This window comes from Balaenoptera ricei, chromosome 15 (assembly GCF_028023285.1).
Source record: "Balaenoptera ricei isolate mBalRic1 chromosome 15, mBalRic1.hap2, whole genome shotgun sequence".
NCBI lineage: Eukaryota > Metazoa > Chordata > Mammalia > Artiodactyla > Balaenopteridae > Balaenoptera > Balaenoptera ricei.
In genome coordinates, this window is record NC_082653.1 from 51,797,481 (window position 1) to 51,824,082 (window position 26,602).

The 26,602-nt window shown below is 50.7% G+C and overlaps 2 protein-coding genes across 4 annotated transcripts in view; both read left to right on the forward strand.

Annotated features, from left to right (window-relative positions):
* Positions 1–8,802, forward strand: part of CRAMP1 (cramped chromatin regulator homolog 1) — a 59,212-nt gene extending 50,410 nt beyond the window's left edge. For 2 of the 3 annotated variants that reach the window (XM_059896165.1, XM_059896164.1), the window contains exons 16-20: positions 289–351; positions 857–1,088; positions 1,835–1,999; positions 2,950–3,095; positions 4,878–8,802. In XM_059896165.1, coding sequence (XP_059752148.1) covers positions 289–351; positions 857–1,088; positions 1,835–1,999; positions 2,950–3,095; positions 4,878–5,042 — 771 coding nt within the window. In that variant the 3' untranslated portion in view covers positions 5,043–8,802. The remainder of the gene's footprint in view (positions 1–288; positions 352–856; positions 1,089–1,834; positions 2,000–2,949; positions 3,096–4,877) is intronic. The other variant, XM_059896166.1, reaches the window with a different exon arrangement.
* Positions 8,803–9,506: 704 nt separating this feature from the next.
* Positions 9,507–25,913, forward strand: JPT2 (Jupiter microtubule associated homolog 2). Its single transcript, XM_059897261.1, has 5 exons — positions 9,507–9,600; positions 14,469–14,608; positions 19,336–19,478; positions 22,327–22,372; positions 23,260–25,913. Exons 1-5 carry the CDS (start codon positions 9,557–9,559, stop codon positions 23,439–23,441), a joined length of 555 nt encoding a protein of 184 aa, XP_059753244.1. The 5' UTR covers positions 9,507–9,556; the 3' UTR covers positions 23,442–25,913.
* The last annotated feature ends 689 nt before the right edge of the window (positions 25,914–26,602 follow it).

Consider the following 26,602-nt stretch of genomic DNA (forward strand, 5'->3'; position numbering starts at 1 on the left):
GGGCAGGGCAGGTGGCCACTTAGGACTGCAGAGCCCAGTCCTGCCTGAGGACCCTGAGGTCGACCTCTTGCTAGGACTGGAGTTGACTGTGAATTGACAAATGGTCTCAAGTTCAGGGGCAGGGGGGTGCACATTCTGAGAGCAGTGGGCTTTCCTGTGCTCCCAGGGAGAGCTCTCTAGCCTACACCCCCGTGCTCCTGCCTGTTAGAAGCCGTGGGGTGGAGCGGCTCTCCTCAGGAGCCAGGTGCCGGGCCAGCGCTCACTGGCATATTCCTGGTGTTCTCGTAGGGCACGAGCGACCCGTTCATCAGTGTCCCCTCGAGGCAGGAGACGGTGGCAGACGGTTTCCAGGTAGAGTGTGCTGTTGGCTGCTGAGCAAAGTAGCTGCCCCAGGACCTCGTCCAGCGCCAGGCCCCACCCTCGTGGTCCTGCTCGTAGGCCCGGGCTTCCTCCTCATGATGTCCAGCGGCCGTCCTTCCCCGCACCTTGCCTCCTTGGTGCACACGCGGCTCCCATCTCAGGCTTCCCTTCTCCCCTCTCGGGCTGGCTGATTGAGACACAGTTCTGGAAGGACTAAGTTTTCTGGGCCGGGGAGGAGAAGGTCGTCAGCTGGGGGTGGAAGCAGATCCAGGCCACCTCGGCCCGGCCTCCCAACTGGGCCATCCCTCGAGGGTTTCAGGAGAAGGAAGTTCCCTGAGTGTGTTTCTCGCTGGAAGGATGAGTGACCGCTGGGGTCACTGCCTCTCTGTTGGTGTCCCCGTCACTCAGTCACTGCTCTGCAGGACCAAGGTTGCTTTTTCATTGCTTGGTATGGACTGTCTGCTCTGTCGTGTCTCAACAGTATCTGTCTCCACAGAACTCGCCCGTTCTCTCCTTATCCGAGCTGTCCAAGGCTCCTCTCCACAATGGGCTCTCCACACCGCTGCCCTCGTCGGAGGCCTCCAGCACCCGGCTCTCTCCACCCAACGTCTCTGCTCTGCTGGACATCTCCCTGCCCGGCCCGCCTGAGGACGTGCTCTCTCAGGGAGAGCCCGCCACGCAGATCAGCGACTCCATCATCGAGATCGCCATCAGCTCCGGCCAGTACAGTAAGGAGCAGGGTGCCTCTGCACAGCCCTCCTGGAGTCAGTTCTCCCAGGGGCCTTGACCTCCCACCTGAGTGTTTGCCAGCCTCCAAGCACCTTGCTGTCCAGCTGTCCTGGGAGTTGAGCCTCTGCACCTACAAGGCACTGCCCAGCCTTGGCAGGGGCAGCGCAGGTGGACAAGGCCCGTACAGGACCTGAGCCTGTTCTTGGTCTGGCAGGGCTGCCCCTGGCCTTGGGAGATAGAGCGGGCCCACGAGGCATCTCCAGCCTGGGGATCAGGCGGGGCCGTCTCCTTGTCGGTTCTGAACCTGGGTTGGACGCCTGCGGGGTTGTGGGTTTTAGGAGGGGTTGGACTGGTACCTGTGGGCCTTGGCTCCCCCAGCCTGTGGGGACGGTGCTGTGGGGCAGCGGTATGGTGGGTGCCAGCTGGTAGAGTTCAGGCCGTGGATTCAGAGCTAATAGCTGGCAGCGTGTGGCCGTGGGCTGGTCACCGGCTTGTTAGAGCCTGTTCTCCTTAGCAGTGTGTTGGGAGCCGCGGACATCTTGCAGGGCTGTCGTCAGCAGCAGGAGAGGGTGTAGGTGACGCCCTCAGCACAGGGCCTGCCTCCATCCGCTGTGGCCAGTGGGGTCCTGGGCCTCCCAGTTCAGCAGCGTGTGCCACGCCACTCCGTGGCCTTCTTGGTGGCAGGTGGGGGAAGTGGGGCTGTTCACCCCACGTGCCGGCTCTGACCCCAGATTTTGGTTGACAGGTGAAGGAGTCCCTCTTTCTCCAGCAAAACTGAACGGCAGTGACAGTTCCAAGAGTCTCCCCTCCCCGTCCAGCAGCCCCCAGCCAGACTGGATCGCCTCCCCGACCCACGACCCCCAGTGGTGCCCCAGCGACCCCACGGACTCCTCACTCAGCAGCTTGTTTGGTGAGTCTCTGTGGAGGGCAGCCAGAACGAGCAGAGCCAGAGTCTGAACTCTCCACGCTCCTGGCAGAGAGCCCCTCCAGGGCTGTTCCTTGGTATTTAGGGTTTTTTTCTGCATCAGTTACATGTGGGAAAGTGCCCAGGCCCCAGTGTGCAGGTCACTAGGCTTTGGCAGATGTGTAAACCCCGTAACCATGGCCACGTCCATCCTGCAGTCAGTCCCTTGTGCTCCTCCTCCCAGGCTCACTGCCAAGGGCAGGGTGGAAGGAGCCGGTGTGTTGCGCCCTCTTTGCTCCCCTCTTTCTGTTCTGTGGTGGCACGGCAAGGACAGATCGGAGCCTTCACAGGATGTGTTCATCCTCGTCGCCACTGGTGCCTGTGGGACGGGAAGGGGCTGTTAGGGAAAGACGCACCAGCTTCGGTTTCCTGCACAGAGGAGCTTCTGAGGCACATCTGGGGTCCGTGCACTTTGTATTTGTAGAGAGCAGCCAGGGTGTGCACCCTGGCACGGGGCATGCTGTTTGCTGACCAACTGGGTCAGCACCCTGTGGGGGCACCACACCTGACAGCCCCGAACAAGCCGGGGCTCTGGTCTGGGTGGTGTGGGGGAGCCAGCCCCCAATACGCATTTCCTGCTCAGAAAGTCACAGAGAGCAGTGCAGGCTCTGCAAAGTCGAACAGAAATTATGAGAAATTGGAAACAACCTTACATTGAGGTAGGGGTGGTAACCAGACAGTAGAACACTGTGGGGCCGCTAGAAAAATGAGATAGACTTTCCCAGGCTGCAGGGGACTGTCCAAGGCTCACCATGGGAGGAAAGGCAGGTATGGCCTGATGCCTCCGTCTGGAGCACCGTGCCCACGCGAGCAGCGAGATGCCCGCAGGGCCTGGCCTGGCCTCCCTGGACCAGCCCAGGCCTAGCCGGCTCAGGGCCTCTCCTTCCTCTCTGCAGCGAGCTTCATCTCCCCAGAGAAGAGCCGGAAGATGCTGCCAACCCCCGTCGGGACCAACAGCGGCACCTCCCTTCTGGGCCCCAGCCTGCTGGATGGCAACTCTCGCGACTCGTTTGTGTCCCGGTCCCTGGCTGATGTCGCCGAGGTAAGCGCACGACCTTTCCCCCAAGCCTGGGTGCCAGCCTCCATCCCAGAGCTGCCAGACCCTCCGGCAGACCCGTGTGGTTACTCAGAACTGCTCGCCAAGACTTACACGTCAGGAGCCGTCATGGACAGAGCCCAGCCTCTGACTGCTCCTGAGAGGGAATCTCTGCCAGTGCTGGGCCGGCATTTGTCCCGCTGGCGGCAGGTGACAGACGCTGAGTCACGGCTGAGCCCGGGGCTCTGAAGGCAGCTCTGGGTCTTGTGTGTCCTCCACCAGCTGTGTGACCTCGGGCAGGGACTCTGCGTCCCCCTGCTCAGTCTCCTGATCTGCGGAGAAGAGGCAGTAGTGGCGGTGCCATCGTTGCTGCCACCTGACAGAGGGGACCCTTGAGCAGCACCTTGGTGTCGTTGCTCGTGGCTGACCTGCCGAATGGGGGGAGGGCTTCTGCAGAGGCTCCTCTGCGATCACGTGATGACCCGGGAGTCATGCTGTGGCAGTGTGTCTCCCCCATGTTCTGCCTGGAATGCAGCATCCCTCTTTTCTTTGTCCAGGCCGCCGCCTCACACAACCACCCAGGCCTCCATCCCACTAGGTTTGAGTGGTGTCTGTGGGCAAGTAGGGCTGAGGGAGTGAAGACAGGTACATTTAACTAAGACTCCAGGTGTGAAATAACAGGTACTGTAGGAGTTTAGACAGAGGCTGTGCTGAGGGGAGAACCTAAGTCTAGAATGCCCCTGGCCGGCCCCCAGCTCATTGCTGAAGTCCTAGAGCAGCATCTCCTCAACACCAGCTCCCTGGGCTGTCGAGGCACTTGTGGGGGGCCCTCGAGCATTTCATAGTGGATACTCGGGGGGAACCTGGATCAAACAAAGCTCACACAGCTGCTTCCCAGGACGCCTCAGCGTCTCAGTGTCCGGACGTGAATCTCGAGATCCGAGGGGATTTTGAAAACAAATTTCAGTTTTTTTGAAATTTCTTGTAGTAAAAAGTTTAAAATTCAGTTCATCCCATGCTCTACTCAGAATTTTCCGAAGGCTTCTCATTTGTATTTGTTCATTACATCAAGCAGTTAATATTAATTGAGGGCCTACTAGATGCCAGGCACTGCTACAGGCCCAGAATGGACAAATTAAAGGCCCTATCCTCATGAGGCTGACAGTCCGGTCCAGTGCGGGAGGAGACAGTAAACTCCCTGGCTCTGCCCACAGGACAGTCCTGATGCATGAGGCCCCACTGTGCACACTCTGGTCTCCTGTACTCTCTGCCTTACTCACTCACATCCACCATCTTTCTTGTTTCTTGAACAGCCGGCTGTTCCCACCTTAGGGCCTTTGCACCTGCTGTTTCTTCTCACGGGAATGTGCTTCCCTCGTGCCTTTACATGACTTGCTCCCACAGTTCTGCTCACACCCCGCCTCAGAAAGCCCTCCTCTGACACGCAAGCCTGTGGCAAACTCCCTCCTCCGCTTCTGTCTCCTTCAGGCCACCCCACAGTCCCTAGTTCTGCTGCCTTCCCTCTGCCTCTCTGTCCACTGACCATCCTTCCCGGGGACCCACCACTCTGACCCGACAGCTGGGCGGCCGGGCTCACAGTGCGTACTTCTCCACAGAGCGAGTGTTTGCAGTGACGGAGGTGATTCTGAGGTTGTCCCTGGAGTGCGGGGGCCACTGTGATGTGGCTGCCGGGGGGACTCTCACCCTCATTGTAGAGGGAGTTGCACTTAAGTCCGGCCGTGGTGGCCAGCTGCCTGCTCACTCGTCTCCCCGTGTCCTCTCCCATAGGTTGTGGATTCCCAGCTGGTGTGCATGATGAACGAAAACAGCATCGATTACATATCCCGGTTCAACGATCTGGCCCAAGAGCTGTCCATCGCTGAGCCTGGCCGCCGAGAGGTTCTGTTTGATGGCGGTGGAGGTGGCCCCCCGGTCGGTGACCTGTCCCAGTGACTGTGCCTCATGGCTGGGGCAGCCCGGAGGCTGTGGAGGACAGCTTACAGGGTTGGTGGTCCTCGAGCGTCATAGGGGTAGCCCTCTTTAGAAGAGAGAAAACATAAATCAAGCCCGGACTCCCAGGAGACAGTCTGAACAGAGGCACCTCTGCACCCAGACTGTGCAACATGCAGACAGCCATGTCCCAGCAGGCCGAGGCAGTGGTGGCCAGGCGATGAGGGAGCGTCCTTGGCAAGGCCAGTGTCAGACGTGGCCCTGGTGTCGGAGCCACCCCCTGCCAGGAGCATGTGTTAGGGTCTGCGCGGTACCCACGCTTCTGCCTCGGTTGTTGTGTCAGACGTTCCAGGGCATTTTCTTTCTGAGAGAAAGGAGTGGTGGGCCTGGCTGTCGTCGTTATGGCCTGGGAGCTGTGACCTCCCGCTCTCTGCAGGGAGGCTCCAGGGCACTGCTGCGTTCTTTGCGGCAAACCAACTCCCTGCTCCGGTTGTTCCCTCTGCAGTGCGAGGACGGGGAGGACAGCTGGGCATGACCCGAGACAGCGGACACTGCAGAGGACACTCCAATCACGGGGCAGTGGGAGGGTCCCGGGGCAGCACAACTGGTGCCACCTCCCCAGAAATCCTGACCATGGCCTAGTGCTTCCTCATCTGGAGCTTTTGTTCTGACTGACTCAACAGGAAGGGGGAAAAGAATCATGTCTTACGTGGGTTGTGTGGACTTTTAAAAAAAATCCCGCTAAGCTGGTCAGAAAATGTTTTTCTCGTATTTTGAGAATTAGGAGACATTGGAATTAGGAGAGGAAGAATAGCGTTCCTGTTTAGTTGGTTTCTTCCCCGCGTCTATCTGCAAGTCTCTTCTCGGTGATCTGAGATGTTATTTCTCTCTTTAGGGTGATCCCCAAGTGCTCATTTGACTACAGATAAGACTTTCTTGATGATCTTGAACTTCTAACATATTCCTGCCTAGCATTTTGGACAGATGCCATTTGCAGGGAAAGTTCTCTCTTCCCTTCCTTGGCATCAGTGCAGAGTATGCCCCAATGCATATGTATAATCCCTTGCTTGTATTTCTGCCTCATGGTCTCCTGTTTCTCTTCCTCCTGTTCAGGGAATCCAGGCAAGGGTCAGACATCACGCGCAGTCAGAGTGCGCTGAACCCACATCCCTCTGGTGTGCTCCTTGAGCCTCCTTGGATGACCAGCCGTCACCATCTTGGGTAGTGCAACATCCAGTCTTTCCCCAGAATGGAGTTAACACAGCTCCTCTGCCTTCTCAGCCTTGCGGGGCCAAGCACACAAACCACCATCCAGGCGCACCCCGTGTGGCTGGGCACCAGTGCTGTGGTTTTGGGGCACCACCCCACCTGCTGCTTACCCCCGCCCGGCAGCCGCAGTCAGTGTGGCTTCTTGAATCCGCCCCAGCCCACCACTGTTAGTGTTCATCACCTTGCCTCTCTCCCAGCTCACTGTGGACCGGCAGCCTTTGAGGCCAGCTGGGCCCTCTCCTCTGGTTCCTCCCCCTGCCCGCCCACCCGCCACCCCCCGCAAAGAGATGAGCCAGTGTGCAAGGAGAGGGGAAGGTCCTTCGCAAGTACAAGCAGAGGGGCTGCTCTTGATCCTGCCGCCTCCCCAGAGTGGTCGGCTGCTCCAGGCTACAGGCTGGGTTGTCTCCTCCAAGCCGCAGAGGAAGCAGGACAGTGGCTTCCAGGCGGTAGCTTCCTTCCTTCCTCTCCAGCTTTCCTCAGAGCTCTTGCCTGTCATGTGCCCTCCCTCTTTCAGATCTGGATTTAGGCACAAACATCACTAAGAAAAGCCTGTGTGGGCAGCCCTCCTGGGCTCTTGAGAAAACAGTCCCAAAGCTCTGGAGGTCTGAAAGAAAGGGATGTGGTACCACTTTAAGAGAGATAGACAGCAGTATTTGAGTCCAGAGTCTCTTTAAACTAGCTTGTGTTTTGTGATCAATGTATCAGCTTCCTGAAATTAGCACCTTATTGAGCCAAACAAGATCAGTGGGTCTGTCTCTGGACATCCGACCCGGTTAGATCCACAGTGGGTCAGGCCAAGGTTAGGCCACTGCCAGCTTTCTTGTATTCCCACTGTCTGGGACCAGAGATGCCAAGTAGCATTACCGCATCAATGCCGGGGGCAGTGCCCAATGGCAGTGTGCACTGTGCCAGGGACAGTAGTGATCCCGAGCTGCTTATCCATCAGGGGACACCCCACAGTAGTCTGGTTGGTAGGTTGGCACCTGTCACCTGGTGGACGTCCAGCGGGAGGAAAACTCTGGAGATCTGGATAAAACTTTGTTGGCCCTTTATTCAGCAGCACCTCCCTCTTGGGTCTCCCACATAGACTCCATTTGGGAGTAGCTGACTGGCCAGTGTCATCCAGTGGGGAGGTGAGTTGCGGAGGAGAGTGGACTGACTCTTCTCACCTGTAATAAAGCTGACATGACTTCAGAGAACCCTGCTTCTCTAGCAACCAGACAGGTATAAGCATTTGCTTGCCATATTAAGGAAAAACGGTGTCGTCTGTAGCATTAAAATGATGGATGCCTTTTCTCCCAGCCTAAATGATTATACATGTATGAAAATAAGCAACTGTTATGTTAAAGGCTGGAATTTTTCAGAAGACCCAAGCAGAGACGCCTCCCACTTCTGCGTCTCCCTCTGCCCTTCCAGTGGAAGTTGTGATAGTGTCAGTATACACCTGTGGCTTCCTTTGTGCATTTGAGCATGTTGTGATTAAGACCAGGTCAGTTTCTCAGAAAAATCTTCCCCTAGTCACTCTAACGTTGTCAGGGATCTTTTTGCTGATTCATCTCTTCTAAAGATTGAGACTGAATATCTTCGGTCTCAAGGGAGTTGTTTTTGCCTTGATTCTTCATTGTGAATATCCAGTGATGAGCATTCCATTCTTCAGAAGGTGCAGAGGCAAGTTGAAGTTCGTGATTCCACATAAGGTTCGTGATGGCATTTGTCTCATCCCTCTGTGTCTTCTGGGCGTAGGGTACTTGCTCAGGGAGTGGGGATATTTGGAACCATGTCATTGGTTGATCCACTTGCTTTCCCACCTCAGTCCCATTCTCTAGTATTCTGTACCATAGCCTCATTACTGGTGGTGTCTTTTCAGTTTAATAGCATCTTTAAGTAGATCACACCATTGAATCCAAACGTGTACAAAGAACAGTCATATAATAAAAGACACTTGAAACAAGTGGAGGAGGAAAACAGCAGTTGCTTTTTCTTTTTCTTTTAACATTGAGATCTATCAGATGCATTTAGGAGGTAATATGGCACTTTGTCTTAAGAAAAAAAGAAACCCACAGCAAACCTTTCCTGACTTGTCAAAACTCTCCTAATCCTACAGTAACTTGTAAGTCGTGTTAGGTGAGGTAAGTCTTGGAAGCACTACAGTAGCCCATGCCCTTTGTTCTGTAACAGGATAACCGGCTCTAGAGCTTCTGGGCAGCAGAACTTATTGCTGTTTTTTATAATAATCGTTAAGCCATATCATCTAAGGTTTTCGGCTTGTTTGAGATGTGAATTTGTTTTATAGATTATAAATATACATATACAGTGTATGTATAAAGCAGAATGCCTGTCCTTCCTGATTATTTTTTGTACCATATTGTAAATTATATTATTTATTCTTTACCAATTTTGGGAATAAAAGGTGTTTGGTTATTTAATATAATAAACAAAAGCTGTTAAACTTCTTATGTTTAAATTTCCAGTTCAACTTGTAAATCTGTTTTTATTACTGTGCATAAATACATACTAATACTTGATCTAATAATTACTGTTTCTGCTTTTTTCTTTTTAAGTGTGCACTTTGCAAACAGCCCAAGTGGCTCTCATCTGGTGAGATCTCAGAGGAATCAATGGGCTGTCCACAGTGTAACTGAGCAACAAAACACTGCTGAATGTGTTTTGTTTTTTTGAGCTATAAATCAAGACAGCTGGCACACTTTATCCCTTGCTTCCCATTTCTGAGTTAGTGTTCTTGCCCCCACGACGTGCAGGACAGAGGAACTGCGATTCCGTTTCCTTTGGCCACGTATCCACGTGCCATTGACTGGCTGGCAAAAACCAAGCGTCTCCAGACAGGCTGGACCCAGCTCGGTGCTGCTTGGCGCCGGCACGGCAGACCCGGGAGGCGGACAGGAGGCCCCCGCGAGGCTGCGGGGAGTTTCGGCCAGGTGCCCGGATAGTGCCCGACCCCGCCCACCTCGGGGGAGGGGGGTGGGGGAGGGCCGTTCCCCCGCCGGGTTACTGCCCAATGGCGGCGCCCGGCGCTGTGAGCGGTACCTGCTCTCACCAATCGGCTGCGAGCGCGGCGCAGGCCTCACCAAGCTTCCGTCTCGTGGGGCGGAGTCCGACACCACGATAGGCTGCTGCAGCTTGACTGGTGTCGGCGGCGCCCAATAAGAGCGAGAAGGCGGGCCTCGGGTCGCGCGGGGCCGGGCGGGAAGGACGGCGAGGCGGCCGGGAGGCTCCGAGTGGCGGTCGACATGTTCCGGGCGCCGGAAAGCAAGGGAGGCCGGGTCGGCTCCAGGTGCGGCGCGGGCTCAGCCACGGTCACGTGGGGTGCGCGGGGGCGGTGGGGCGGCCGCGGTGAGCTCACAGAGCCGGGGTCTCCGCGGCCGGGTCGGGGAGGTGGGCGCGCCCGCGGGACCCGGAGGCCTGAGTGCGCCTCCCCGCGCGTCCGGTCCCAGCACGTGCCCCTTCATTGGCGAGCGCGCCGGAGATGCTGGCCGAGCCGTCTGCTGCGGGGGGGCGGGCGAGGCGGCGCTGCGGGGATTCTGGGGCCCTGCGGCGTGTGCGCGAGTGGATGGGCCTCGGGGCAAAGTCCCGTCTCGGGAGCCCTCAGCACTGCCGCAGACCGGGAGCCAGGCGGCGCCCTCCCCCACTTTACTGACAAGGAAACAGGCGGGACAGCAAGTGATAGAAGGAGAGTTTCGACTGGGTTTAAACACTCAGGAACACATAGCAGCGCGCTTGCTTTCTTTTTCGCTTGTAGAGCAATGGGTATTGGGAGTCACATAGAGTCGCCAGAGCTGGCGGTGTCCTCCCGCTGGAGGAGCCAGCTTGCGTTGTCCAGCTGGTTCTTCAGCTGCCTAAGAGTTTTCTTTATTGTGAACCTTTTCTGTGACCCAGCCCCACAATAAAAGCAGAAGAGTGTGACGTCTTTTGAGGTAAACAGTACATAGAATAAAAGAATTGTTTTGAGTGATAAAATCCCTGTAAATTTGAGGGAGTTAGGTCAGTATTCAGTAATACTCCTACCCAAATAATGAGTCATTATCCCATGTAACAGTGACTATTAATCACTCCCGTCTAGATCTGTGCTGATATGGGGCCAGAAGTATATCCTGGAGTGCTCAGAATGAGTCAGGTTTCTGGTGCCTGAAAGCTGCTGTTCTGCACCACCCACACCAGCTGGGCAAGGGCTGCTTCCCAGCACTTTCTCCGTTGTGTCCACTAAGTACACTCTTTCTTTGTTTACACAGCCTGGCACTGGATGCCTAGCAAACATTGGTCCAGTTAGCGAATAAGCACCGTGAGGAACGCTGATGTGAAGCTGACTTCCAAGCTGTAGGAGACAGTGCAGAGCTGGTGCTCTAAACTGATACCCACATTTCTTTGGGGCATTAGTTTTTGGAGAGGATAAGGAGAAAATTCTTCCTTTTAGGATGTTGGAGAAGGAAAACCCATCTTAATTGGATGATCGATTGGAAGCTCCTGCTTGGGATCAGTTAGCAGCTTTGTCTTAAAGGAATTGACTGGCTCGACAGGCCTTTTACTTAGCTGTGAAAGGAATCAAGTGGTGGCTGTAAGATTACTGGGCCAGGTTTTCCTCTCTTAAAACCCTACTTTTGTTTTCTTGCTGAAGGATTATCTGGTGTTAAAGGGATTTTGAACTATAAAAGCATTATGCTTTAGCCATCATTAATCTGAGGTCTTTTAAGCTGTAAGATGTATATTTGTAAAGAATTTAATGTAGGTCTATTTTGCAGCTTCACTCCAAGCCTGACAGGTCCCCCATAGCTTTTCTGGGATACAGGAATAAGCTGTTGGAGGAGGGGTCACGAGCATGGGTCCCTCCAGGTGAGCGTTGATGTGGCCTCTGCCTCTGCTGGTTCTGTGGTCCACTTGAGCTGTGTGTATTTTCTTGTCATGTGCCCCTTAGTTTCTGTTGTGTACTTGGAATGTCTTCATTGAAATGTATCCAAGGGGTACTGAAAAAGGAAGCCATAACTGGGAAGCATCCCCATGTAGTGAGATCATCCCCAAGACGTCTGAGCTACTGGTATTCCCATCCCCCTCCTGTAATTAGGGTCGAAGTGATACCTGCACTTGATAGTGAGCCTATGAGGGCCGCCTTGAGCCATTGTTGCAGCTTCTGTTTTTATGGAAATGTCTATTTAACTCTCAGTCCGGATTATTCGAGACCCTGTTGAGCAGCCTGTGTGATTTGCTTGACTGCTGCAAGGCTGTGCGACCCTAGTGCCACCCCATATAGCCTTTGTGGTGGAGATGCTTGCCACCTCTTCCCAGGAAACTTGGCCATTGTGTGCAGTAATCTCTCTGCTACAACATTCTTGGGCACCACTTTCCTTCCCTTCTTTTCAAAGTAAAGTAAAATAAAATTCAGAAAAGTACACAAAATAATATAATAACATATTTCTACCACCCCAAATTAACATTTGACGGTTTCAAATAAATATCGCTTACCTCCTGTGCTGCAGTGGTTCTCTTTCCTCATGGAGACCACAGACACAATTTGAGCCTTACCTACTCCAAAGGTGTCTTTGGAGTTCCAGTGACACTCAGTGCCTCTGTGGCATCACTCATGCAGAACACAGAAACTGCTTCTGCACAGCTCTAGTCTTCCCAGAAAGCTGGGAGCTTCTCCAGGCCCAGGACTTGCCCTTGCTCGTCTTTCCATCCACAGGGTCTGGCGCAGGCCCACCCGTGGTAGGTGCTCAGGGAACATTCGAGTTAGAGTGAAGCAAGCGGGGGAGGCCAGGGAGAGGCGTGTATCCAGGGATGTGGGATGTGAGAGGAGAGAGTGCTGGGGAGCCTACCCCGCATCTGGTCTGGCAATTTGAGGGTTTGAAAGAAAAGCTGTGTTGCAAATAAGTCAGTAAAATAGGAAGTTTAACTCATGCCAGTATGAGACTTGATGTTAAGTTCAGTTCAGTTCTGAGGATGGCAGATCTCAGAGACCCAAGCCTGTTGGACCTGCTTGAAAATATGCCAAGAAAAATCGGGAATGTCATTGTGTCGGGGCTGTGAGATTTATAATGGGTGTGGGAGTCAGATGGCCTCGGGTGTCCCCCACCAGAGGGCCTGACGTGAGGTCTTACTAATGCCTTTCTAATTTAAGTCTGGTTATTGGTCATTTTTTTAAAAAAGGTTTTTTCCCTTAAACCGAGTAATTTTTTTCTTTATCAAATCCTTAAGGAAATGCTAACTGCTGGACAGGCATCCCCGTCCCCTTCCTTCAAGCTGATGTGACTGAACCCATGTGGAAGGCTGGCCCACTGCACACTCGGCTTGGGTGGTGGCGAGCGGCCTGCCTGCGGTCTCCGTCCCAGTGAGCAGGCACGCTGGTGGCCCTCGGAGCAGACGAGCGCTTTCTGCTGTCCTGCTTTACAGCCAGAGAGCAGAGAACTCCGTTCCCTTTAAATTACAACGAATGATCAGCTCCCTTTCTAGCTCTGTTGAGGAAACAGCATGTTAAACATCCTATTCTTCTAGTGTCTGCATCGCTTTTGTGTGGGGAGCTCTGCAGTTTCACTTCTTTCTAAATGTCTGGCGTCACAGGCGGTCCTCTTGCTTAGGACTGGTGAAAGAGCAGGGGCCACTCAGCAGTTTAAAACTCTGCTTTAAAATACGTTTGAAAGTCTAGGTGTCCTGGGACTTCCCTGGCGGTCCAGTGGTTAGGGCTCCACGCTTTCACTGCAGCCAGCACAGGTTCCATCCCTGGTGGGAGAGCTAAGATCCTGCAATGCGGCCATAGGTTTCCTGTAAAGATGCATATGAATTCAGTGTTATGCTGCCCTGCTGAAGGAAACCGATGCTCTTGGGGTGTCAGGGAAGAGCTTTATGGAATTTTCTTAATTCTTCAGTTATTGCAATAAAAAGTGACTCAAGGTCCTGCTCATCCACTTCTGAAATATCCAGCCTCCAAGTGCATGGCAGATTCCCAAAGATCGAGACCACAGTAGATTCGGCTGGTGGTGACTGAGTGTGGGAATAGCACTGCTCTCTGTGGGTGTTTAATTAAAATCCACACTTGAAGGATGCCAGTGTGTGCTGGGGTGACACTCTGCACATGCGTTGATCTAAAGTGAACAGTGGTCCAGCTGGTGTGTTCTGATCTGTCTGATGTTTAACTTGTCATTGGTGGTATCAGACCTTGGGACTGGAAACCATCAGCCTGGTGTAGATTCCCAGGACTCACGTGGGTTAGTGGGGGTGGTGCTCCCCATGGTCTGAGCTGATACTTTCCATTAGAAATGTGAGCCACATAAGGAATTTTAAATTTTCTAGTAGCCACATTTTAAAAAGTAAAAAGATTCAGGAAAAATTAAGTTTAATAGATATTATTCAACTTAATATGTGCAAAACATTATTTCAACATGTGATCAATGTAAAAGATACAATTAAAGAGATATTTTGCCTTTTCTTCTTTGTGCTGAGTCTTCGAAGTCTGGTGTGTAGTCTATACCTACAGCACATCAGAGCCCAGACCCCCATGTCCAAGTGCCCACTAGCCACAGTGGCTGCCCTTTTGAAGACACAGCTCTCTGGGTCAAGCTTACTCTGTGGGTAAGTGGTGCACTGCCCCGTCTTTTTTTTCTAGAGGATGTTGAGGATTATTAGGGTGTAGTCTGAGCTCTGCAGCCAGACTGCCTGGGTCTGAGTCCTGGCTCTGCTACTTCCTGTGTGGCCCTCTCTTTAGCTCAGACTCATCCTCTGTGAAAATCATGCCTGCCTTAGAGGGTGGCCGTGTCAGGTCCTTGGAACAGGAGTTAGCGTGTATAAACGCTGAGCGAGTGTGAGCCACAACACCCAGCACTATTGTCTGCTAATTAAAGTGACTATTAAATTCTACTGAACTGGTTCAGTTTGCCTGTTTTATGGAAACTTTAATTTTACTAATGAGAGGTCACAGGAGTAACTTCAAAGTATGCACATCTCTGGAGGTCTTGGCATAATCAAGACGTACAGAGAAAACCTTTAAGGGAACTCAAGGGCAAGGAGGGAGGTTTGCTGGCTGGCCAGCGGCCATGAGCTTGTCGTGCCACGGTGTGTGGTTTTCCCACAGATGTCTGCCCCGACTTGCTGTGCCACAGCCCCTGGATGGTGGTGCCCGGGCCATCTGTCGCTCCCTCACACCCTGTCTGCTTGCAGGGCCATGAAGCCCCCGGGAGGAGAGCCGAGTGATCATCCAGAAGAAGCCGCACCTCCACGCAGGCCCGACAGGATGGCATCTAATATTTTTGGATCAACTGAAGAACCTCAGAACATACCCAAAAGGACCAATCCCCCTGGTATGGGCTTTTGACTCCTTAATCCTTTGGCCTCTACCTGTTCTCTTTTGTGCTGCTCTTTTGATAAAATTTTCCCTTTCTTTATATTGATCCTTTCAAATATTTTCTGGTGCAGGTTATCCCCTGCCATCAGAGTCCTAGAGTAGAAGGAAAGTTTTATCCTGACTTGTGCTTTGTGTCCTGAAGGTGGCTCGGTCATTCTGGGACTCCCCCTCATCTGTCTGTCACCAGGTACTGGCTGCGTACAGGCACTGAGGGTACAAAGGCAGATGGTGGGGTTCTGGTTCCCACCACGGAAGCTCCCCAAATTGTCCGTTGACTCCTTGAGATTCTTGAAATTGCGTGCAAATTGTGCATTTAGAGTAGTTTTAATCAGATTGTTAGTGGGATTGAAACTAAAAAGGGTGGCTCAGCCTGGCACACATCTGTGTGGCTCTTCACTACTTACCCACCTTCTAGTGGCTCCAGTGGGAGGGAATCTCAGAAGAGTGTTTCTCTTGGCTGATGGACAGTCCAGCTGAGCAACTGCACAGTGATAGTTACCTGAGGAGCTTTCCCCTGTCTGTATCTACGAGGGGAAGACAAGGTTTGTTCCATCCTTAAAGATCTGAGAGACCCAACACGGGAGTCAGAATTTCAGACAAATAACGAAATCAAGCAGAACCAGAGCTGGAACTACTCCCTACCCCACCCCAATTCTGGGTACAAATATTGCTTGACAAACCTAGAGGAACAAAAGCAATAGATTCAAAAGCTAGTTTTTTGGTTGTTTGGTTGTTTTCAGTGGTTTGGGGTGGGGGGTAAGGAGGGGTGGAGGTTAGTGGTATCTTTGGATTTAGTTATAGCAGAGAAGCAGGTGGTTCTTGCTGAATAACATTCTCCCCTACCCAGTTTGTGGGGGTGCAGGGCCAGGAGTGCTCGGCCCTGCTCATCCTTTGTACCAACGATGTGATGCGGCAGGTAGACTCAGACTGGAGGCACTGGAGGTGGGCGCGCCAGCGGCCGTGGCTCTGGCTCGGCACCATGCGCGGCTGCAGCTGTCTCTGAGGCTTCGGGTTCTCTAGACAGTGTGGCAGCGTGGGGTAGCGCTGCTTTGCCAGACCCTCAGAATCTCATGCTCCCCCGCCCATCTCGTGCCCTGTGGGCAGCCTGGGCCCCTCCTGACTGGAGAGATAGAAAACCCCTGCGTTGTGCACAGTTGCAAGGTGTCGTGACAGCGACGGGAAGCCCTGTGCCAAAATGTCTGCTTCTCACGGTCCTGTTGTTTGGGGTTTGTTTTCTGTCCTGCCAAGTGCTCTGTGATGATAGTTGAGCATTTAACAAATGCCGGAGTCCCCGCTCTGCCTCCTCCTGTCACCCAAGAGCTCTTTCTAACTGATGAATGAATTACATTAAAAAAAAAAAAAAAAGAGGAAGGAGGGAAGAAAGGAAAGAAGGAAGAAAATTACCTGTGATGAATTTCAAGGGCAGCCCAGAAGGGAACCTGCTGGTGTGTCCAGCCCCGCAGACTCGACCCCGCAGACTCCGGGGAGGGCCTAATGGAGCACGTTCGGAGCAAGGGACTTGCCACCGGCCGTCACTGGAAGTTAACCCAGGCTGGTCAGGTGCCGTGTTTCATCTACTCTTCTGGTTTAGACCTCCTCCTGACAGTGGTGATTGATACGGGTGGGTCATTTGGTGTTTGTCAGGGGCTGTGCTGTGTGTCGGTCGTCTCCACAGCTTGGGGGATAGGTGGCATTACCCCCTTTACAGAGGAGGAAGCTGAGGCTCGGGGTTCACTGGCCTGCCTGAGTCCACAGCTCACTGGTGGCAGAACTAGCCTTTGGATGCAGGTTTTCCTGACTCTGAAGCCCATGCTCCCAACTTACCTCCTGAATATACCAATTGGGGTAAATTTCCTGAGATGGAATTGCTGGGTCAGTTTAAAATGATGGTTCTAGGGCTTCCCTGGTGGCGCAGTGGTTAAGAATCTGCCTGCCAATGCAGGGGACACAGATTTGATCCCTGGCCCTGGAAGATCCCACATGCCGCAGAGCAACTAAGCCCATGTGCCACAACTACTGAGCCTGCGCTCTGGAGCCCACGAGCCACAACTACTGAGCCCTCGTGCCACAACTACTAAAGCCTGCACACCTAGAGCCCGTGCTCTACAACAAGAGAAGCCACCGCAATGAGAAGCCCGCGTACCGCAACGAAGAGTAGCCCCCGCTCACCACAGCTAGAGAAAGCCCGCGTGCAGCAACGAAGACCCAACACAGCCAAAAATAAATAATCATAATAAAAATAAATAAATAAAATGCTGGTGCTTCCACTGGTCTTCAGACGTGTGCTCCAGGATGTCTGTAGCGCTTGCTCCCCACGCAAGGCGCTGTGCCTTGTGATTTGGTTCTTTAAAAAGTATATCTTGAATTTATTTTTCTTCAATTATGAGTGAATTGAGCATTTTTTCCACCTTCATAGCCGAATTCATCTTTCAGATAAAATGTTGAATAATAGACGGGCAGTGTGTCTATTATTTTACTTTTCATAAAATTCAAGAACAGAACTGTGTTGTTTAGGGTTGGACATATACATGGTAAAACTAGAAGAAGTTTGTAGTTTCCAGAAAATTCGGACACAGAACCACACAGGTTTTTGGGAGTTGATAGAATTCTGTAAGACGCGTGATCATCTGTGATCGTTACTTGGGTGTTTGCTTCATTTATATTTTAGGTACTTGTCTGTGTCATGTTTCACAGTTCTTAAAATGTTTTTAAATGAGCAGCGCCTTTAGCCAAAAACTTGAAATTGAGTTACTTTTATTTTTATCTTGCATTTTAAAATAAGCTGAACGCTATCTTACAAAGAATTTACTTAAGCATGACCAGCAACAGCATGGTAACAAGCAGCGAGGGGTGACCTCGGGCAGCAGCTTTTCTCCACTTTGTAGTCCAAACATTTCTGCTGACGACACCCTGTTCGTAACAGCAGCCCAGCAGCATGACTGGGAGCTTCCTCTCCACGCTCTGCTCTGCCCACTCCACGTGTGTCGACTCACTTATCTCACCAACGACCCCAGCCAGGTGCTGTCACACAGTTGGTCAGCGGCTGAGCAGGATCCTGCCTGGCACTGGGCCCTGACCCCATGCTGTGCCGCCTGCCCCAGCCTGAGGGCTGCGGGTCCCTGGGAGGCCGTGGCTGGGGCTGGAAGGCTTGTGATCGGCCTCAAACGACACGAATGTGTGCATCTTCCTGCGGTCAGTCCCACCCATTCTCTAAGCTTCTCCTGGCCCAGAAAAGCTTCAAGGGCCAGGTTCCCATCCTTGTGGAGCTGTGCTTTGTGTCCCCCAGACGACCAACCGGCATCCCGGAAGGCTGGTCGAGTCTGAGGGCTTGCGAGGGGACAAGCCCCCAGTGGAGCCTCCTCCTCCTCGGAGCTCCGTGCTCCTCTCATGGTGCACCGTCCCCTGTTCTAACAGTATGGGTTATTACAGCCTGAAAGTGACTGTTTAAAATTGAATTTCTTGGAGACAGTCAATAAAGATCACAACTATAAAAATGAATATGTTTAGCAGTCCTAAGCCCCTGCACCACAGCCACCCCATTTCCTGAGCAGACACATGGCCCCCAGAGGGGAGCACTTTGCAGGGAGGGAAGTGGAGTAACCAGTGCCCTTTATTCACATACAGGTCCTTTTATAGTGAGACGCTGTGTGCTGTCTAGATCGTTTTGCACCTTTTTCACTGAACAGTGTCTGAGGGAAGCTTCTTTAGCAAATGCTGACTGAGCATTTATGTCCCCAATGTTGTCGTAAGCATTTGACACACAAGCGACAGTGCGTCAGTGAATTCCCTCACAGCGCTGTGAGGAAGGAAGGGCCTTGTACCACCGCCGTTCGAAGGGTGAGGAATGTGGGGCGCAGAGGGGCCGAGCAACTTGTGTGTGGTCTCATAGCCATTTGTGGATGCACCTTCTTTCTCCTGTAAGATTATAAATCTTAGTGGGTGCTTGGTGGGAGGGAGGCGCTGGTGTTTGCTGAGTGCAGAGAGGGACGGGCTGGCGGCGTGTGCTCGCATCTTCCTGTTTAACATCGGTATTTACTTCTCACGTTCATGCCTTAGCCATCAGCTTATAAGAACTTACATCTGAGATGCATATTTTCATTGTAGCTCATCACATCATTTCTGCTTGGCAGCAAAGATGTTAAATGTCTGTAATTCAGTGACATATCTAGTTGTCACTGGAAGTTCCAGACAGATTGAGGTGAGGAGAGTAGTCATTCTCAGTAAATGTTGTTTTCCAGATTACAGGTTTGCCTTGAATAGGGCATGTTATTAATTCAGTTCTGTCTGTCTGACCTCAAAATTTAGCGGGTGTTTGCTTTTAATCTATGAAAGAACTTTTCATGGCTTTAACGTAGAAGATTCTTCAGCAGGAAAACATGAAAAATTCAGGGTTAAGGAAATTCTAGAGGGAAAATGCTGTTTTATGCCATCTTACCGTCTCGCTTCTAGCAGCAAGCATGGTACAGCTCAGTTCTCGTGAGGAAGGCCCCAGCTGGCCCCCGGGAAAGGGGCTGGGTTTGACATGGGTCTTTAGGGATGCTCATCAACCTGATCACCCCACCCTTGTTGGCCTGAATTCAGGACTGGCACTGCGGTGAGAGGAGGTGGTCTCTGAAGTCATGAGTGTGGAGGGTGGGTGGGGTGGATGTTCCGGGTTGCTAACCATCCTGATTTTTTCTGCAGGGGGGAAAGGAAGTGGTATATTTGACGAATCCACGCCTGTGCAGACTCGACAGCGTCTGAACCCCCCTGGTGGGAAGACCAGTGACATTTTTGGCTCCCCAGTCGCTGCTACTTCACCCATGGCACACCCAAACAAACCCAAGGTATGGACTGCATACAGATAGCAGACATGAGAGTAAGAAAAGCAAAACTTGAGCCAGGTACTCTTAAAAAGGCTCTGAGGCAGGTGTGACATGTTATTAGGAAGAGACAAGATGGGTGACATTGCTTTTCCTGGCTGCAGTCATTAGTCACCGAGTTTCAGAGCTCTCCTGAGTCATCGGAGGAATGTATTCCAGCCTCGTGATGACTTGAGCCTTGGGGGTCGCTGGTGGTGGGGGCAGCCCACTGCAGGTAGGCCACTGCCCTTCTCTGCACATCACAGATGGATGCTGAGGATATTTATAATACTGAACATAAAACAGGGGAGTTCACCTCTCATAAACATTCCTCTATTTTTAGTGGTCATCAATCAATAAGTACAGTAACTGCATCGGATTAAAATTCACCAAATACTTAGAATTTATGGGTTCCTGATAATATTTTTAAAATCTAATTTGTCACCTTCGGAGAATGTCAGAGGACCATCTGGAAAACTGCTGACAGATAGAACCAAGCATTTAGCCAGTGCTTCTTGCACGAACAGTACCTCAGGATGACAGCTATTGAGGGAAAGTTTCCTTTTATAAACGTATTCCAGCCCATAAATGAAGAAGGAATAATAGAATTCAAATATCACCATTTTGCAAACCTGTAATGAAACTGTAGATCTGGGTGGTAATCATCAGTGGCTGCTAACATCACAAAACGACACCTCCAAAAATTATAGGCCTCGTGATAGAAGTTCATCATGGACCACCTTTGAATTCATATCAAAACAACCAAGCCTGAGTCAGACCAATCCTCATATTAATCAACACTACAGGGATTTAGTCAGAGTAATACAAGATATAGGAAACTACATGGAGTCAATAGGGGGAGATTTTAGTAATTTTTAAAAACACTGAGGATTGCAATCCCTATCAAAGTTCCAACAGTGGTGTGGTTTGGTTTTTTGGTTTGTTTTTGTTTGTGGTGCTTTGTTTTTTGAAAAAATGGAAAGACCTATCCTAAAATTCATATGGAATCTCAAGGGACCCTGAATGGCCAAACAATCTTGAAAATGAAGAACAAAATTGGAGGGTCACACTTCCCAATTTCAAAGCTTACTACAAAACTACATGAATCAAAACAGCATGGTGCTGGCATGTAGACCAACGGAATAGAATTGAGAGCTGAGAAATAACTCTCACATCTGTGGTTCATTGATATTTCCACAAGAATGCCAAGATCATTCGTGAGGGGAGAGCAGTCTCCAACAAATGGTGCTGGGAAATGGAATGTGCACATGAGAAGAATGAAGGTGGACACTTACCTTACACCATGTACAAAAATGAACTCAAAACATAGGGACAGATCTTATTCTTGGATTCGGCAGTGGTTTCTTAAATGTGACACCAAAAACAGGCAACAAAATTTAAATAAATAAGTTGAACTTCATTAAAATTAAAAACTTTTGTGCATCAAAAGATACTATCAAGAGAATGAAGAGACAGCGCACAGAATGGGGAGAAAGTATTTGCACATCACATATCTGACAAAGGTTTGCTATCTAGCCAGAGTATGTAAAGAACCTTAAATTCAGCAACAAAAAGACAACCACATTCAGAAATGGGCAGAGGCAAGGGGGAGGGATGGCGTGGGAGTTTGGGGTTAGCAGATGCAAACTATTAACATATAGAATGGATAAACAAGATCCTCCTACTGTATAGCACAGGGAACTATATTCAATATCCTGTGATAAACCATAATGGAAAAGAATATGAAAAAGAATGTATATATATATGTATAACTGAATCACTGTGCTGTACAGCAGAAATTAACACAACATGGTAAATCAACTATACTTGAATAAAATAAATTTTTTAAAAATAAAAATTTCAGAACCAGAATAAAAGGGGGCAAAGCATTTGAATAGACATTTCTCCAAAGAAGACACACAAATGGTCAATCAGCATATGAAAAGATGCTGAACATCCTTAGTGGGGAAATGCAAATCAAAATCACAGTGAGATACTACTTAACACCCACTAGGATGGCTGTTATCAAAAAAAATGGGAAATAAGAAATGGTGAGGGTGTGGAGAAATTGGAACCCTCATACACTGCTCTTGGGAATGTATAATGGTGCAGTCGCTGTGGAAAACAGTTTGGCAGTTTCTGAAAAAGTTAAACATAGAATTTATCATATGATCCAGTAGTTATACTCTTAGATATATACCCCCAATTGTGCAAACAACAACTCAAACAGATACTTGTACACTTAATTTTAATAGCATTATTCACAATAATAAAAGATTGGAAACAACCCAAGTGTCCACTGGCAGATGAATGGGTGAACAGAATGTGCTGTGCTGTACACATGTGATGTTATATTATTCAGCCCTAAAGAGGAATTAAGTTCTGACACAGTGTAACACGGATGGGCTGTGAGAACATGTGCTGAGTTTAAACTTGACTACGTGTTAGACATTTAAGGAGTCATTAGTTTTTGCAGTTGCGAGAGAGTTTTTTAGGACATTTGAAAGAGCCACATCTTGAAATATTTATGGATAAATGAAATATGGGATTTGCTTTCACATAATCCCACGAAGGGGTGGAGGGCTGGAAGTTGGGAGGCATGTGTGGCTGAGACCAGAATGGAGACGAGCAAGCTGATGTCACTTGCTGTAGAGCAGGTTACCTGGGGGCTCACGGGGCTCTTCTCTCTGCTTTGTTTATGGTTAAAATTGTTCAAATAAAAACTTTTTAAAGGTAAAAATAGACCCAGGTCATCCACGCCTTTCCCGTCGTCTGCCTGCGCGAGGTAGGAGGTGTCCGAGTGGCGGATTGACCTGGGTTTGCCTCGTTACAGGACCACGTGTTCCTGTGTGAGGGAGAGGACACACTGGACCTTAGAGGTGAGCTTGTTTTCTGTCCCTTTGCCGGGGCTCACGCTTTGCAGAGGCCGCTGGTGGGTGGGGAGGGAAAACCCTGTGCGCCCCCCAGCCTGCCGATGAAGACAGCAGAGTTGTGGTGATTGCAGGAGGGTTTTGTGTTGGAAGGAGGCAGGGGAAATGGGCTCAGTTACTTCTGGTGACAGCGTTCCTGCTGGTTTTTCTGCACCTCCTGTCAGTGCTGGTCAGCCTGGGCCTAAGGCCAAGGCGTCCTCTTCTAGAAGCTCATCTCATGTAGTGAAGGGCAAGGGTCCAAAGCCTTCAATGAACTTGTGACCAAGGGCAGTGCTGGCAGACCTGGCAGAAGAGAAGGGCATGAAGGAGGGTAGGGGAGGAAGACAGGGGCCGGTGAGGAGGAGCAGTGCGGGGCTGTGGTGGGGTCGGGGCTCCCCCCGATGGGTCGCTCCGCAGTGAGCTGCCCCGCTCGTGGGGCTGGGTGTCAGGCCCAGTCAGTCCCCCATGGTCCTCTGAGCTGACTGCAGGCACTGATTTCTGCCTTCGGGTCACCATTTCCCTTTGTCGATTAGGAAGAGATGGGAATTCGTTCATTCAGAATGTCCAGAGTAACCTTGCCTTGCCTTGCTGGGCCCCCCACTTAAGACGAGCTCACTTTGAGGACGTTTCCTTTTCATACTTGAGGTGGGATGGAGGGGAGTGGAGTCCAGCAAGCAGTGTGGAGATGATCCCTCAAGGATTTCTCCAAGTGTGTTTCAGTACCAGCCCGGCTTCAGCCCAGCCCTGGGGCAGGCAGAACCTGCTCTGCTTCTTTTGCATTTCCCCGGACGGCGTGCCCTTGCCCGTTGGGTGGCAGGCAGCCTCTAACAGGACGCTGTGCTGACTTTGTCCCGCAGCCGCAGCCAGCGCCTCCGCCAGACAAGAGCCGGGTGAGCCAGGTGGCCCGAGAGAAGCAGCCCGCGCCCAGGAGCCTGCGCCCACCATTGACAGCCACGAGCCCAGGCTGGGCCCGAGGCCTCGCTCCCACAACAAAGTCCTGAACCCGCCTGGAGGCAAGTCCAGCATCTCCTTCTACTAAGACGCTGCTGCGTCCCCCATAGCCAGACAAGAAACTCGAGAGATAGGATTTCAAAATTATAGTTTCTTTAGCCTGAAGGAGCGGGGTGGGGAGAGGGTCTGTTGGGTGGACACCTGAAGCTGCTGCTCTGGCTCCACTGCCATCCGGAGAAGCCGGAGACCTCGCCTCCCGGAAACCAAGGGAGGAAACGTGATCCCTGGTGTGAGAGGAGCTCTCGGGTGGGTGGGCAGGGAGGTGGTGCCAGGCAGGTGCACCTGAGGCGTGGGGTCTTCACGTCCTTGGTGTGTTGGCTAATTGGGTATCTAGGAGTCACTAACACAGTAGCAGAGTTTAAAGCCTTTGAGAGAAATCCAAAAACCACGTGTCCGTTACTGTGGGATAGAAGAGCAAGACACACTGAAACCCTAGCGGGGTGGGGAGGGTGGGTATCTGGATAGACCCCTCAGATCCTGACGCCGTTTACCCTTCATGGACACGTCTCTGTTTCTGGGACTTCGGCCCCAGTGTTTTTCACTTCAGTTCCACAGATTTTCTTGAAACATCTTCATTGCTTTTCCTCAGCAGCTGTAAACAAAAAACCAAAATGTTGTTCTCAGTCTTATGCTTTATGGAAAGATTTTGTACCCTGATCTCCCAAGGTGCCCCGCTTCTGCCCTCTCAATCCTTGGCCAGATCTTACGTAGAAATCTCTCCCTTTCATCCACGAGAGACTGGTTTTGGGCTCTTTACAGGCAGTTTTGCTTGTGAATTGTTCCTTTTTTCCTCATCAGCCTTAAGTCTAGGCCTTTGCTCCTCACCAATGATGTGGACAGTTCCCTTCACCAGCAACACTTCCTATCTATAAGGCCACTAACTTCTATAGGACTTTAAAACTACCCAGATCTATCCAGGTAATGGGATTGTTTAACTCCTTCATGTGTCTTCCTTTATATTCCTGCTGACAGTGGGAAGGAGAGATGCTTGAGAACCTTGGGTTCTTAGGTTTGGATTCTGTCATAATAGCTCAAGACCTGTTCTCAAGTACCAGCTTTACATCAGTAACTGTTGACTCTGGTCTGTTTCTGACACCTTTCTAGAAAAAAGTCTGTTGCTCAGGTACACCAAAGAGGAAGGAAAGTGTTCTTAGGCCACCCTTTATAAAGGTTTGCAGAACCTCTGGATCATATTCACAGTTTCCAGACGAGTCTTAGAGACCTTAGGCCAAGAGATTAAATAGTTTGGCAGTAAAGTCTCAACTGGCCCATTCCATGGTATTTGCCAGCAAAGATAATGGGCTGGCAAGAATCGTGCTGCTGTAATCTGTGAGGTGAAAGTTTCTCCAGTTGAGCCTCTAAAGGGCTACGGTGTCGGTTCCTGTACTGCAGTCACGTGGGACCAACAGTTTGGGTTGGAGCTACTGGTACGAGTGCCTACAAAGCTAATGCAGGTGCTGAAAATGTCTTCATCGTTAAAATGTAGTCACACTCCTAGTGGCCTGGACGCTCCGGCGACTGCAGGAGCTCCCTGCCGAGCTCCACATCCTCCACCGGCGCTGGGGGAGGGTTCACACGGTGCTTTGCCAAGCAAAGACACTTTGCTTTTCTGTCCCCCTGCTGACTTTGGAGCCGAGAAACACTGGTTCCATGTGACTCTTATCAAGTGCTTCCTATCTCCTCCATCCTTCATATGGTCATTTATAGGAAAGTTGTCTGGAATTCATTTTTTTCCACAGTAAAAAATGTCATAAATGGTGGTTAGCTTTTAAGCTCAAACACACTAACTTGTTTAACTTACAATAAGGTGTTCCAAAGGTAGAAATGAACTGCTATTTATAACTTTTTTTTTTTAATATACAAGAAAATGATATGTGAATTCCAAATTGGATTGCCAAGAAGACCCTGACGTGCTGCTGGCCCTCGGGGCTTCAGTCTCACCGTCAGTTACATGAGGGGAAGAGCTTTCTAGATCTGTCCCCTGGCAGGGACTTCCAGAGCAGAGCTGGGGTTAGAGGCCTGGGGGAAGGAGGAAAACAACAAGAGCAGAGCCTCTGGGCAGCAGTGACTACATCACCTTACTTTTGTTCCCATCTTCCCTCTTCCTTTCCCTCCTCTGGGCCGTGGGCATGGGTTTAGAGAGCCCCGGGCAGTCTGGTCACTGGGAGGAGCAGCAGAAAAGTTTTTGCTCCTTCGAACCTGATGGGGGAGGCCATTTGCATTTGGAAAATGCTCTGTACATTGGGGACTGCCTGTATTTGGAAGCTTCATTAACTCTTAGCATCCTTTTCTCAACCTCCAAGCTGCATTGAGAAATTACTCATCTGTATTTTTATTAAGCCTTAAAACTTTATGTGCATTTGGTGCCAACTTTTTGTAAAACTGTATCAAAAACAACAAACCTGTGCTCACATCTCGATGTAACTTTGAGAGGAGCATTCTGTTATTTTTACAGGGTAGGAGTGGGTGTAGCCGTTGAATTAAACTTAGCAGTCACGTACTCAGAGTCTTTGCCTATTGGTTGTGTGCACAGTGTGTGTGTGTGCGGTTGGGCGGGTGGACATGTTCACGTGTTTCCTCCACGTCCGTTCTCCAGAGTGCCTGAACTCTGCTCCTTCCCTTACAGCTTTTCATTGGTTGAAGGGGTTTGCCTTTTTTTTTTTTTCAAACCAGAAGATGCCAAAATTAATCTTCTCAAAGTTTATGGATTTAAGGTTTTTTCATTTGAAAACCAAAGACTTTGCTTTGAATAGAATGGACAGGAATGTGGCAGCGTTCTTTTAGTTTCCGTAAATGGAAGGTAATAATTCTTTTTTCGCTTAACACCACTTGTTTTCCTGAAGAATTTGCCTCTGCGTTGACTTTGAAACTTCCATGAAAGCCTGACAGTGAGTAGATGACGTGCTGAGCTATTAGAATCTGCCTGTAGATTCAGGTCCTGTAGAGAAAGCATAGATTTTTCTTCTTTCTTATATATTAGCTATTTTCATATGTCCTACAAGCAAACTTAATATCTTTATGTGTATTAAGTGGACTGAGGGTGATGGAACTTCTCAGACTGCCTGCCTGGAGAGCTCCACTAGAGGAGGCTTCCTTCTAGAAGACTGCTGCATCAGGGCCAACTAACTGGACAGCACTTCAGAAAGAAACCCAGCATGGGTGACCTGACACTGTCTTCACTTGTTCATC